At 47.0% G+C, this 12,555-nt stretch overlaps 1 protein-coding gene across 1 annotated transcript; it reads right to left on the bottom strand.

Moving 5' to 3' along the window:
• Positions 1-258: 258 nt before the first annotated feature.
• Positions 259-6,381, bottom strand: LOC129546011 (natural cytotoxicity triggering receptor 1). The gene is made up of 7 exons (XM_055410682.2): positions 4,705-6,381; positions 4,587-4,622; positions 4,126-4,410; positions 1,793-2,071; positions 1,471-1,518; positions 894-941; positions 259-786 (listed from the first exon to the last, which is right to left on the bottom strand). Exons 1-7 carry the CDS (start codon positions 4,736-4,738, stop codon positions 620-622), a joined length of 897 nt encoding a protein of 298 aa, XP_055266657.2. The 5' UTR covers positions 4,739-6,381; the 3' UTR covers positions 259-619.
• Positions 6,382-12,555: the final 6,174 nt, after the last annotated feature.

Genomic DNA, 12,555 nt, shown 5'->3' with positions numbered 1-12,555 from the left:
GGACATGCGAGCACAGCAGGGGAGGCAGAGGGTGGGACAGATTGGGGGAGCCGCGTTGAAACGTGACTGCCGTGTCATAAGGGATCCCCAGTCGTAATGTGCTGTATGTTGCGAGGAGCCCAACATGGCGCCCTGCGACGACCTAGAGGAGTGGGAGATGGGAGGGAGGTTCAGAAAGGAGGGACTCATGTACACCTGTGGCTGATTCATGTTCTCCGGCAGAAACTATCACAACGTTGTAAAGCAATTATCTTCCAGTTAAAATTAAATAAATTTATAAAAAGTAAGGATAAAGACAAAAGGAAGAAGGAACTATTCCCGTGGCCGTGATGTGAAAGCTGTTTTCAGGAAAGACGGGGGTGGTTGAAAATTTGGCTCGCAGGAAGGAAGCACGAGAGTCCTTCAAACCTGGAAGAGACGACAGGCTTGGTCTGCAGGAGAAACGTGCCGTCTTCATCTCCCTCCTGCCCGACTGCACGCAGTCCTCCCTTAGTTCTCTGCAGCAGCTCCCTTCCTCCATGGGTTCCACGCGGAGCTCCCGCAGCCCAAGGTCAGGGCCGCTTTCAGCTCCACCGGTGGCCGCTGGGTCTCTCGGTCATGTCTCCTGGGCTCTCTGTGCTCAGAGCCTTCTCCCGCACCCCCGACGTGAAACCCTGTTGGCTCTCTCTCCAGACTTCCTCCTGTGAAGCCAGTCTTCAAGCAGGAGCCCCACGAGGACCACCAGGACCAGGACAGCCAGGCCAAGCCGGATGAGATTCTGGACCACGTGATTCCAGAGGAAATGGTCTGGGCCAGAAGAACAGAGCGATTGCTCACGGGGTGCTACCAAGACCACCTCAGCCCATGCCTCTCCCCTTTCCTGTGAGGGCCCACAGCCCCCGCTGCCGGCTTACCTTTCTGCGATTGGGCCCCTGTGGTTGACTCGTAGGAGTCCCAGTAGTCTGCAGAGGATACGGAAAGTGAAGAAGTGAGGGGAAGAGATGGTGTGAGGGACTTCCCTGGTGGTCCAGTGGCTAAGGCTCCATGCTCCCAGTGCAGGGGGCCTGGGTCCGATCCCCGGTAGGGGAACCAGATCCCGCCTGCCCCAACTAAGAGTTCCCTGATGCTGGGAAAGGTTGAGGGCAGAAAGAGGAGGGGACGCCAGAGGATGAGATGGCCGGATGGCTTCACCAACTCCATGGACACGAATCTGAGCAAACTCTGGGAGATGGTGAAGGACAGGGAAGCCTGGCGTGCTGCAGTCCGTGGGGTTGCAGTCAGGTTGGACCTGCCTGAGCGACTGAACAACAACGACTCTGACTCTACGTTGTGAGTGCCATACACGCAAGGGTCTTTGTCTGGTTGGCTGACAGAACTGCAGCTAATGGCTTGCTCTGTGCACTCTAGGGCTATTGTGAACGAACGCCAGTTTTTACTGTGGTTGGGAGGCTTTGAGTCCTTCCCCTGAGTTTAGAAGTATCTGTTACTCACCAGAAGAGGTGTGTTCGGTGGGTGCGAAGGTGGTGTCCCCGGCATCTCCTGGCAGTGGAGACAAGGAGAAGATCGAGGGGTCTGGTCTTCCCACCTATTCCCTCCCCCATCCCCGCTCCTCCATCTGCCATCTCTCTGGCAATGGTCCTCTTCCTCTCTCTAGCACCTGAACCTCTGGGAATCGATGTGGATGAGAGCACTGGTGCAAAGCATCTTCTCTGCATCTCCCCACCTGCCTCTTTGCTGCCATCCTCGTCACTGTTTGGTGGTCACTTAGAGATCCAGAAAGGACATGGGGGAACATTGATGGGGAGGTCCTCACCTTTGACCAGGAGCTTCACAGGCTTGCTGGGGAAAGACCACGCGTGGTTGTTGTAGGAGCCAAAGCATCTGTATGTCCCTCTGTGTACTGGGGTCACAGGGCCGAGGTGGAACTCTGCCCGCAGGTTCCCGTATCTGAGCTGGGGGCGGCTGGATCGTCCCCCCTTGAGCAGGAAGAATGTGCTTGTAGCTGTTGCCAGCTGGCAACGGAAGGTCACATTCTCTCCTGAGGTCACCTCAGACCTGGGTTCAACTGAGAGCGTGGGTGTGTCATACAGTCCTGTGAGAGAAGGTGGCTAGTAGTTTAAGAGCATCTTTTATTTTTTCTTTTGGCCATGCGCCACATGGGATCAGAGTTTTCCCACCAGGGATTGAACCCGAATACTTGTCACTTGAAGGGTGGAGTCTTCACCGAAGGATCCCCAGGGAAGTCCCGGTACAGAGCATCTGTATCCTGCTTCCTGCGTCTCCGAGCGTCCCGCTCAGAATCTCGGTCTCTCCTTCTATTTTCTAGATTTGTCTTGGTCATGGACACACCCTCCCTGAATTCTCCCTTCAAGACGGAGACGGTCCCTCCTGCAGCTGCCAGGAGAGTTAAGAGGAATCTCTTTCTGGGAATTTCCCTACATCACTGGTCCTCAGCGTTTGGTCCTTGGGACCAGCAATGTCAGCATCCTGGGGAAACTTGTTAGAAATGCAAATTTCCAGGCTCTACCCCTGAACTATTGCATCAGAAACTTGGAGGAGGGGCAGCCACCTGTGTTTTAAACCGTTTTGTTGGGACTTCCCTAGTGGCCCAGTGGTTGAGACTCTGCCTTCCAGTGCAGGGGCTGCAGGTTTGAGCCCTGGCCCAGGAACTAAATCCCACGTGCCTCATAGTGGCCAAAATCCGAAACATAAAACAGAAGCAGTATGTTAACACATTCAGAGACTTTAAAAATGGTCCACATCAAAAAATAAAATAAAAACCTTTGAAACCTCATTGCTACTTTTAGTTGTAAAATATAGATAAATTTACCACCTCAACTATTTTTAATTGTATAGCCCCATGATATTGAGTACATCCACACTGTTGTACAATTGTCGTCCCTGTTAATCCCCCGAACACTTTTCACCTAGCAAAACTGAAACTCTATATGTTAAACATTAACTTTTCATTTCCCCTTCCCCCAGACCCTGGCAACCACCATTCTACTTTATGCCTTTGAATTTGACTATCTTAAGTACCCCATATAAGTGGAATGTACACTTACTGATCCTTTGACGGTGGGCCTATTTCACGCCATATAACATCCCCAAGTTACCGAGTGTCGGGATTTCCTTCCTTCCTCAGGCTGAATGATAGTCAGTCGTATGAACAGACCACACTTTCTTCATCCACTCACTCACTGCTAGGCAGAGTTGTTTCTACCGTCTGTTGTGAATACTGCGTCCACGAATGTGGGTTTACTAAAGTCATCTGTGCTTCTGGATGTCCACAGGTGACTCTGATACTGACTTAAACTTGAGACCCACATCCCTCGATGGAAGGGAACCACCTGTCCCAAGATCGCCTGGCCACCTCAACCCCACTTACCCTACTTCTTCCATGCTGCCATTTCACCCTCACGTGCTGTGTAACTGATTTTGATTTCCTGACTTTGACTCATAGTCTGTCTTCTGCTAGAACCCAAGAACCACAAAAGCAAGACTATCTGTCTGGAATCTCCCCAGGAGTGGTTCTCATCCAATCCCTGCCTGATAGGAGTACAGAGCTTCTAGCCTCATTTCAAGACTACGCTGAAAGGCCAGCCAGGTCCAGAGTTCCACGTTTGCTCAGCTGAAGTCTCTGTCCTTAAATTTTTGATTTAAAAACATTTTTGGCCACACCACACGGCCTGCGGGATCTTAGTCCCCTGGCCAGGGATTGAATGCTCTTCACCTGCATTGGAAACATGGAGTCTTAACCTCTGGACTGACCACCAGGGAAGTCCCTGAGGTCTCCCTTGGAGCTGCACTGCTGTCCAATTGCCCTTTCTGTGAGCAGTGAGGGCCTGTGCCCCTCAGTTATCACAGGTGCTGTTTTTAAGGACACTCCATGGTGATTCCCTCTGGATACAAACATCCATCTTAGAGTCTCTTTTCCGAAGAACCTAAGACCAATCTGCTTCTAGGACATAGAGACAATTCTCTATAGATAACCCCATAGGCATTAACCAACCCCCTGCATTGCCCCCAAGACAAACTAATATCTGAGCAAGGCTTGGGGGGGACAGAGGGAGACGAGCATGTGAGGACTTTCTGGAGGACTCAGGTTGACGAGATGACCCCATAGCTGCACCACAGGACAGTTACCTGTTACCACCAGCTCCAGAGGGTCGCTGAGCTCTGACCAGAGCTCCCCACTTCGGTAGGAGCACCTGTATTGCCCTGCGGTGTGCGAGGTCATGGCCGGGATGGGGAACTTCACCCAGTTCTTCACTGGGGGTGACTTCGGTCTCTCCAAGGCAAAAAGGCCCCCCTCAAAGAGCAGTTGGTACTCCACGGCCTCACCAGCTCCCCGACACCCGATGGCAGCCGGTCTTCCCTTTGGGATCATGAAACTGGGTCTGACCCAGATGGCAGGTTTCGAGAGTATCTCTAGAAAGGAATCAGAGGCGGGAGTCCCTGAGAAAGCACCCCTCCCAGCCTCCAGTCCACCCAACTGCTGGCCATGAGCCCTCCTAGCCAGTCGGAGCCCCTGGCCTTTCCTCCAGCTGTTCTCAAGCAGACACAGTGGCTGAACCTGACTTGGGGGCTTTGAAGGAAGGACTTACGCTTCTGGGTGCTGCTCCTCTGGCTCAGACCCAGCTCTGGAAGACAGGAATGATGAGATATGTTGCCCCATCTGTGCTAGACCCCTCAGTTCCAGCTCTCTTCCATGTGAGAACTTACCAAGGACCAGAAGGACAGCAAGTGTGGAAGGCATCGCTCAAAGTCTGCCTGGTGAATGTGGACAGCTGGGTGGAGATGGAGCCCCACAGGCCAGGGGGATGCGCAGGATGTGGTGAGTGAAGCCCAGGAGCAGTCGACCAGAGGCTTTCACACTGACTTGTTTACTGATGATTCAAAGGTCTCCCTCCATCTCTGGCCATTGGCAGTAAGGAAAAGACGCGGTTCCCGTGATGCATCTGAGCGTATCTGTGGTTTCTAACCAGAGCCTCTGACCATGGTCTGGTCCCCGGCAGAAACTTATTTCTAGGTCAACTGGTAAATTTTGAAATGAGGACATTATGCCCAGGGAAGGCACAGGGCAGTGTGCAGAGCAAAACCCTTAAAGTCATTTTTAAAAATATGTGTTTGACTTTGGCTCCTCTGTGTCCAGCATTCATGTGCTGGGATGTTAATTGATTTCATCAGAATGGAATGATAGAGGGAATTCTCTGGTGGTTCAGTGGCTGGGACATCACCTTCTGACATGGATAGTGTGGGTTCCATCCCTGATGAGGGAGCTAAGATCCATGCCACATGGCACATGGCCAAAAAAACCAAAACATGGAACAGAAGCAATATTGTAACAAATTCAATAAAGACTAAAAAAAAAAAAAGAATAAAATGATAAAACTGTCTTCTTCAGATTTATTACAATGTTTTAATAAAATACTATTTTTAAGCAAAAATATATTTCTTACATAATGACATTCCTTCAGTCTGCTATAAAGCAGAATATTAAAATATTAAGTACATTAATATATTTTAAACACAAAATGTGTCCATTGTTCTTTTTTAAAGGGTCTAAATAATTTTTAAATAAATAAATAGATAATTGAAGTATAGTGGATTTGCAATATTCTATTAGTTTCGGGTATATAGCAGTGATTATAGTCCAAAATAATTTGTTCCAAGAAAATGACCATAATTCCTTGTGCTGTATAGTCTATTCTTCATGCTTATCTACTTTACCCATGTTAGTTTGTATCCCTTACTCCCACATCCCTAATTTGTGCCTACCCACTTTCCTCTCCCGTTTGGAAACCACAAGTTTATTTTCTATTATCTGCGAGTCTGCTTCTGCTTTGCCTATACATTCATTTGTACTGTTTTTCAGTCTACATATAAGTGATGTCATGCAGTGTTTGTCTTTCTCTGTCTGACTGATCTCACTAAGCATAATGCCCTTGAGGTCCATCTATGCTGCTGCACAAGGCAGAATTTCATCCCTTTTTATGGCTGAGTAGTATTCCATTGTATATGTATATGCCCCATCTTCTTAATCCAATCATCTGTTGATAGGCACTTGGGTTGCTTCTATGTCCTGGCTGTTGTAAGTAGTACAGCTATGAACATTGGGATGCAAGTATCATTTTGTTTCTTTTGCATTTATTTCTGCCCTAATTTTTAAGATTTCTTTCCTTCTACTAACCCTGGGGTTTGTCATTCCTTCCTTTTCTAGTTGCTTTAGGTGTTCAGTTCAGTTCAGTTCATTTCAGTCGCTCAGTTGTGACCGACTCTTTGCGACCCCATCCCTGTCCATCACCAACTCCCGGAGTTCACTCAAACTCATGTCCATTGAGTTGGTGATGCCATCCAGCCATCTCATTCTCTGTCGTCCCCTTCTCCTCCCACCCCCAATCCCTCCCAGCATCAGAGTCTCTTCCAGTGAGTCAACTCTTTGCATGAGGTGGCCAAAGTATTGGAGTTTCAGCTTTAGCATCAGTCCTTCCAATGAACACCAGGAACTGATCTCCTTTAGAATGGACTGGTTGGATCTCCTTGCAGTCCAAGGGACTCTCAAGAGTCTTCTCCAAAACCACAGTTCAAAAGCATCAATTCCTCGGCACTCAGCTTTCTTCACAGTCCAACTCTCACATCCATACATGATCACTGGAAAAACCATAGTCTTGACTAGATGGCAAAGTAATTGTTGGCAAAGTAATGTCTCTGCTTTTTAATATGCTATCTAGGTTGGTCATAAGTTTCTTTCCAAGGAGTAAGCATCTTTTAATTTCATGGCTGCAGAGTTTGGTGATTTATTTGACTTTTTTCTTGTTTCTTGAGGTAAACCTGTATTGCTATGAACCTTCCCCTTAGCACTGCTTTTACAGTGTCCCATAGGTTTTGGGTTGTTGTGTTTTCATTCGTTTCTATGCATATTTTGATTTCTTCTGTGATTTGTTGGTTACTCAGAAGTGTGTTGTATAGTCTCCATATGTTGGAATTTTTAATAGTTTTTTTTCCTGTAATTGACATCCAATCTTACTGCATTGTGGTCAGAAAAGATACTTGGAATGATTTCAATTTTTTTGAATTTACCAAGGCTAGATTTATGGCCCAGGATGTGATCTATCCTGGAGAAGATTCCATGTGCACTAGAGAAAAAGGTGAAGTTCATTGTTTTGGAGTGAAATGTCCTATAGGTATCAATTAGGTCTAACTGGTCCATTGTATCATTTAAAGCTTGTGTTTCCTTGTTAATTTTCTGTTTAGTTGATCTATCTATAGGTGTGAGTGAGGTATTGAAGTCTACCATTATTATTGTGTTATTGTTAATTTCCCCTTGCATACTTGTTAGCATTTACCTTACATATTGTGGTGCTCCTATGTTGGATGCATGTATATTTATAATTGTTATATCTTCTTCTTGGATTGATCCTTTGATCATTATGTAGTGTCCTTCTTTGTCTCTTTTCACAGGTTTTATTTTAAAGTCTATTTTATCAGATATGAGTATTGCTCAGTTCAGTTCAGTTCAGTCGCTCAGTCGTGTCTGACTCTTTGCGACTCCATGAATCACAGCACGCCAGGCCTCCCTGTCCATCACCAAATCCTGGAGTTCACTCAAACTCATGTCCATCAAGTCGGTGATGCCATCCAGCCATCTCATTCTCTGTCGTCCCCTTCTCCTTCCGCCCCCAATCCTTCCCAGCATCAGACTCTTTTCCAGTGAGTCAGCTCGTTGCGTGAGGTGGCCAAAGTATTGGAGTTTCAGCTTTAGCATCAGTCCTTCCAATGAACACCCAGGATTGATCTCCTTTAGAATGGACTGGTTGGATCTCCTTGCAGTCCAAGGGACTCTCAAGAGTCTTCTCCAGCACCACAGTTCAAAAGCATCAATTCTTCGGCAATCAGCTTTCTTCACAGTCCAACTCTCACATCCATACATGACCACGGGAAAAACCATAACCTTGACTAGATGGACCTTGGTTGGCAAAGTAATGTCTCTGCTTTTTAATATGCTGTCTAGGTTGGTCATAACTTTCCTTCCAAGGAGTAAGCGTCTTTTAATTTCATGGCTGCAATCAGCATCTGCATTGATTTTGGAGCCCCCAAAAATAAAGTCTGACACTGTTTCCACTGTTTCCTCATCTATTTCCATTGATAAGTATGATCCCGTTGCCATTTTCTTTGTTCCTTTGGGTTCGAGTTTACACACCCTTTCTGTGTTTCCTGTCTAGAGGACATCCTTTAGCATTTGTTGAAGAGCTGGTTTGGTGGTGCTGAATTTTCTCAGCTTTTGCTCGTCTGTAAGGCTTTCGATTTCTCCTTCATATTTGAAAGAGATCCTTGCTGGGTACAGTCGTCTGGGTTGTAGGTTTTTCTCTTTCATCACTTTAAGTATGTCCTGCCATTCCCTTCTGGCCTGAAGAGTTTCTATTGAAATACCAGCTGTTATCCTTATGGGAATCCCTTTGTGTGTTTTTTATTCTTTTTCCTTTTCTGGTTTTAATATTTGTTCTTTGTGTTTGATCTTTGTTGATTTGATTAATATGTGTTTTGGGGTGTTTTGCTTGGGCTTATCCTGTTTGGGACTCTCTGGGTTTCTTGGACTTGGGTGACTATTTCCTTCCCCATTTTAGGGAAGTTTTCAACTATTATCTCCTCAAGTATTTTCTCATGGCCTTTCTTTTTGTCTTCTTCTTCTGGGACTCCTATGATTCAAATGTTGGGGCGTTTAACATTGTCCCAGAGGTCTCTGAGGTTGTCCTCATTTCTTTTAATTCTTTTTTCTTTTTCCTCTCTGCTTCATTTATTTCTGTCTTCCACCTCACTTATCCTATCTTCTGCCTCCTTTATTCTACTGTTGGTTCCCTCCACAGTGTTTTGATTTCATTTATTGCATTATTCATTACTGATTGACTTTTTTATTTTTTCTAGGTCCTTGTTAAACATTTCTTGCATCTTCTCAATCCTTGTCTCCAGGCTATTTATCTGTAACTCCATTTTGTTTTAAAGATTTTGGATCATCTTTACTATCATTATTCTGAATTCTTTTTTAGGTAGACGCCCTGTCTCCTCCTCTTTTGTTTGGCTTGGTGGGCATTTATCCTGTTCCTTTACCTGCTCAGTATTTCTCTGCCTCTTCATATTATTTAGATTGCTGTGTTTGGGGTGACCTTTCTGTATTCTGGCAGTTTGTGGTTCCTCTTTATCGTGGAGGTTCCTCCCTGTCGGTGGGGTTGGACGAGTGGCTTGTCAAGGTTCCCTGGTTAGGGAAGCTTGTGTCCGTGTTCTGGTGGGTGGAGCTGGATTTCTTCTCTCTGGAGTGCAATGAAGTGTCCAGTAGTGAGTTTTGAGATGTCTATGGGTTTGGTGTGACTTTGGGCAGCCTGTATATTGAAGCTCAGGGCTATGTTCCTGTGTTGCTGGAGAATTTGCATGTCTTGGTATGTCTTGTTGTGGAACTTGTTGGCTCTTGGGTGGTGCTTGGTTTCCGTGTAGGTATGGAGGCTTTTGGATGAGCTTTTACCGATTAATGTTCCCTGGAGTCAGGAGTTCTCTGGTGTACTCAGGTTTTGGACTTAAGCCTCCTGCCTCTGGTTTTCAGTCTTATTCTTACAGTAACCTCAAGACTTCTCCATCCAAATAGCACTGATGATAAAACTTCTAGGTTAGTGGTGAAAAGCTTCTTCACAGTGAGGGACACCCAGAGAGGTTCACAGAGTTACATGGAGAAGAGAAGAGGGAGGAGGGAGACAGAGGTGGCCAGGAGGAGAGGAGGGGGAGTCAGAAGGGGAGAGACAGATCCAGCCAGTAATCAGTTCCCTAAGTGCTCTCCACAGCCCGGAACACACACAGAGACTCACAGAGTTGGGTAGAGAAGAGAAGGGGGAGGGAGGAGATAGAGGCGACCTGGTGGAGAAAAAGGAGAGTCAAAAGGGGGAGAGAGCAATCAGGCCAGTGATCGCACTCCCAAGTAAGAATGGGTGCTGAAGATTGGGTTCTTAAAGGAACAAAATGATAACAAATACCAAAAAGCAAAGATTAAAAATTTAGAGGAGAGGTTGCTGCTGCTGCTGCTAAGTCACTTCAGTCGTGTCCGACTCTGTGTGACCCCATAGACGGAAGCCCACCAGGCTCCCCTGTCCCTGGGATTCTCCAGGCAAGAACACTGGAGTGGGTTGCCATTTCCTTCTCCAAGAGGAGAGGTTAGACTCTCAAAAATACAATATTAAAAAAAAAAAAAGTCACAAAAATTATAAAATATATATATGAAGTTTGCTTTAAAAATAGGGTCTTTTTTTTGCAAGGTAATAGTAGGTTATAAAAATGAAAATTAAAGGATTAATAGAGGACTTAAAAATAAAAATTTGTTTTTAAATTTAAAAAATGATAATAGTGAAAATATATGTAGGAATTTCTCTGGAGCTGTTGTGGGCAGTGTGGGGTCAGTTCAGTTTCAGATAGTTCCTTGTTCCATCTTATACTTCTCAAGATCTATAGGCCCCTTCCAATGTATTTGGTGCTAACAACCAATCCATTCTAAAGGAGATCAATCCTGGGTGTTCATTGGAAGGACTGATGCTAAAGCTGAAACTTCAATACTTTGACCACCTCATGCGAAGAGTTGACTCACTGGAAAGGATTCTGATGCTGGGAGGGATTGGGGGCGGGAGGAGACGGGGACCACAGAGAATGAGATGGCTGGATGGCATCACCAACTCGATGGACATGAGTTTGAGTGAACTCCAGGATTTGGTGATGGACAGGGAGACCTGGGGTGCTGTGATTCATGGGGTTGCAAAGAGTCGGACACGACTGAGCGACTGAACTGAACGGAACTGAATGGAACTGAACACAGATTTTAATCTGTTGCACCCGTCACTTCCAAAGCGGTTCCCTCTGTTTATTTTAGCTTCTTCTGTTTGCTGGTCTTTTCAGTGTCTGATTTCTGCCTTGACACAAGGGGGTGAAGGTGATCTCATGTTTAGGCTCACTTGTTCAGTTGTGCTGTGGGGAGGGAGGAACACTGCAAACAAATATCACTGGCCTCTGTGGGGAGTGCTCCCAGTATGTCGGCTGCACTGAGTTTGCCCCCACTCAGGGCGTGTGCGCTTTCCCAGTCTACACTTCTCAGGCTCTAGGTTGCTCTGTCGGGGAACTGTCTGAGGCGGGCCCCGGTTGCATGCACTTCCCAGGTCTAAGCCGCTCAAGTTCAGGTTCTCGGATACTCCACAAAGGCGCAGACTCGGTTGGGCCTACGTTTTGTGCCCTTCCCAGGTCCGAGCAGCTCAGGTAACCAGGTGCTTGGCGAGCGCACACTCCCCAGGTGGAGTGTGTCTTATCACCTCCCCATCCGAGCCCCTTGGTTTTCTGGGTGCGCAGTGGGCACGCCTTCTCAGGTGTGCTGTGTGTCTCTTCTGGGGAGCTGATCTCTGGCTGCGGACCCTCCCGGCGGATGTCAACCATCCAGAATCCCAGGTTTTGGTTAGCAACTGGGCGCCTGCTCGCAGTTTGGTAATGGATGCCCTCTCTGGGGCCGAGAGTGCTCCCTTCCGGCTCTGGCTGTCCCCGCCTGCCTCCCTGCGGTCCGCAGCTGGCTAGCTCTCCTCTGGTGTTCGCTCAGGCCTTTTTTCTGAGAGCGGGCGGCAGTGCCCTCGGTTAGGGCTTTTCATGGGATAGTTCTCTCTCTCTTTCTCTCTCTCTCTGGCTATCCCATGGATTGGGTTACTATCTCACGTTAGCTCCCTCAGATTGCCCTCTGGGCATTCATGCCGGGTCCTTACCCTAAGCAATGCAGCCCGCGCCTCCTTGTCCAGCGCCCGCTTGCTGGTGGCTGACGTGAGTGTCTGGGCTACTTGTCTGCTGGGAGTTGCCGTTAGGGACGTAATCTGTGGGGTTTATTTATTTCCTCCTGGTAATGTTGCCCTCTGAGATTCCAAAACTCCCCACAGACCTGCCGATGAGAGGGTTTCCTGGTGTTTGGAAACTTCTCCTCTTTTAAAACTCCTTTCCCAGGACAAGTCCCTGTCCCTAACTCTTTGTCTCTCTGTCTTTTATATTTAGTCTTGCCTCCTTTCAAAGACAATGGGCTGCCTTTTTGGGTGCCTGATGTCCTCTGCAAGTGTTCAGAAGTTGTTTTGTGAAATTTGCTCAACGTTCAAATGTTCTTTTGATGAATTGGTGGGGGAGAAAGTGGTCTCCCTCTCCTATTCCTCTGCCATCTTAGGACCCCTCTAATCCTTCTCAATGCTTGAAAAACCCCAACTGTATTGAGATATAATTGACATACTCTATAATTTACCATTTAAAGTGTATAATTCTATGTTTTTTTATTATAGCTCCACAGTTACTCAACCATCACCACAATCTAATTTCAGAACTTTTTAAACCCCCAACCTCCCAAAATACCCCACTACCCACTATTGCTCACTGTGCAGTGCCCTGCCTCTCTCCCACTGCCCACTATCGCTCACTGTGCAGTGCCCTGCCTCTCTCCCACTGCCCACTATCGCTCACTGTGCAATGCCCTGCCTCTCTCCCAGTTGGGAAACCACTAACCTACTTTCAGTTTCTATGGACCACAAA

This window comes from Moschus berezovskii, chromosome 22, assembly GCF_049115385.1.
Source record: "Moschus berezovskii isolate FMDL1 chromosome 22, NW_MosBer_1.0, whole genome shotgun sequence".
Taxonomy (NCBI): Eukaryota; Metazoa; Chordata; class Mammalia; order Artiodactyla; family Moschidae; genus Moschus; species Moschus berezovskii.
The sequence above is the reverse complement of the archived record's forward strand: the minus strand, read 5'-3'. Positions and strand labels throughout refer to the sequence as shown.

Bases quoted from the DNA above. Each gene is read 5' to 3' on its own strand.
- LOC129546011 (XM_055410682.2), bottom strand. From the start codon at position 4,738: ATGCCTTCCACACTTGCTGTCCTTCTGGTCCTTG. The intron at 4,411-4,586 runs GTAAGTCCTTCC...ATTCCTTTCTAG, and splicing joins GAGGAGCAGCACCCAGAAGC to AGATACTCTCGAAACCTGCC. The intron at 2,072-4,125 runs GTAACTGTCCTG...CTTCTCTCACAG, and splicing joins TCTGGAGCTGGTGGTAACAG to GACTGTATGACACACCCACG.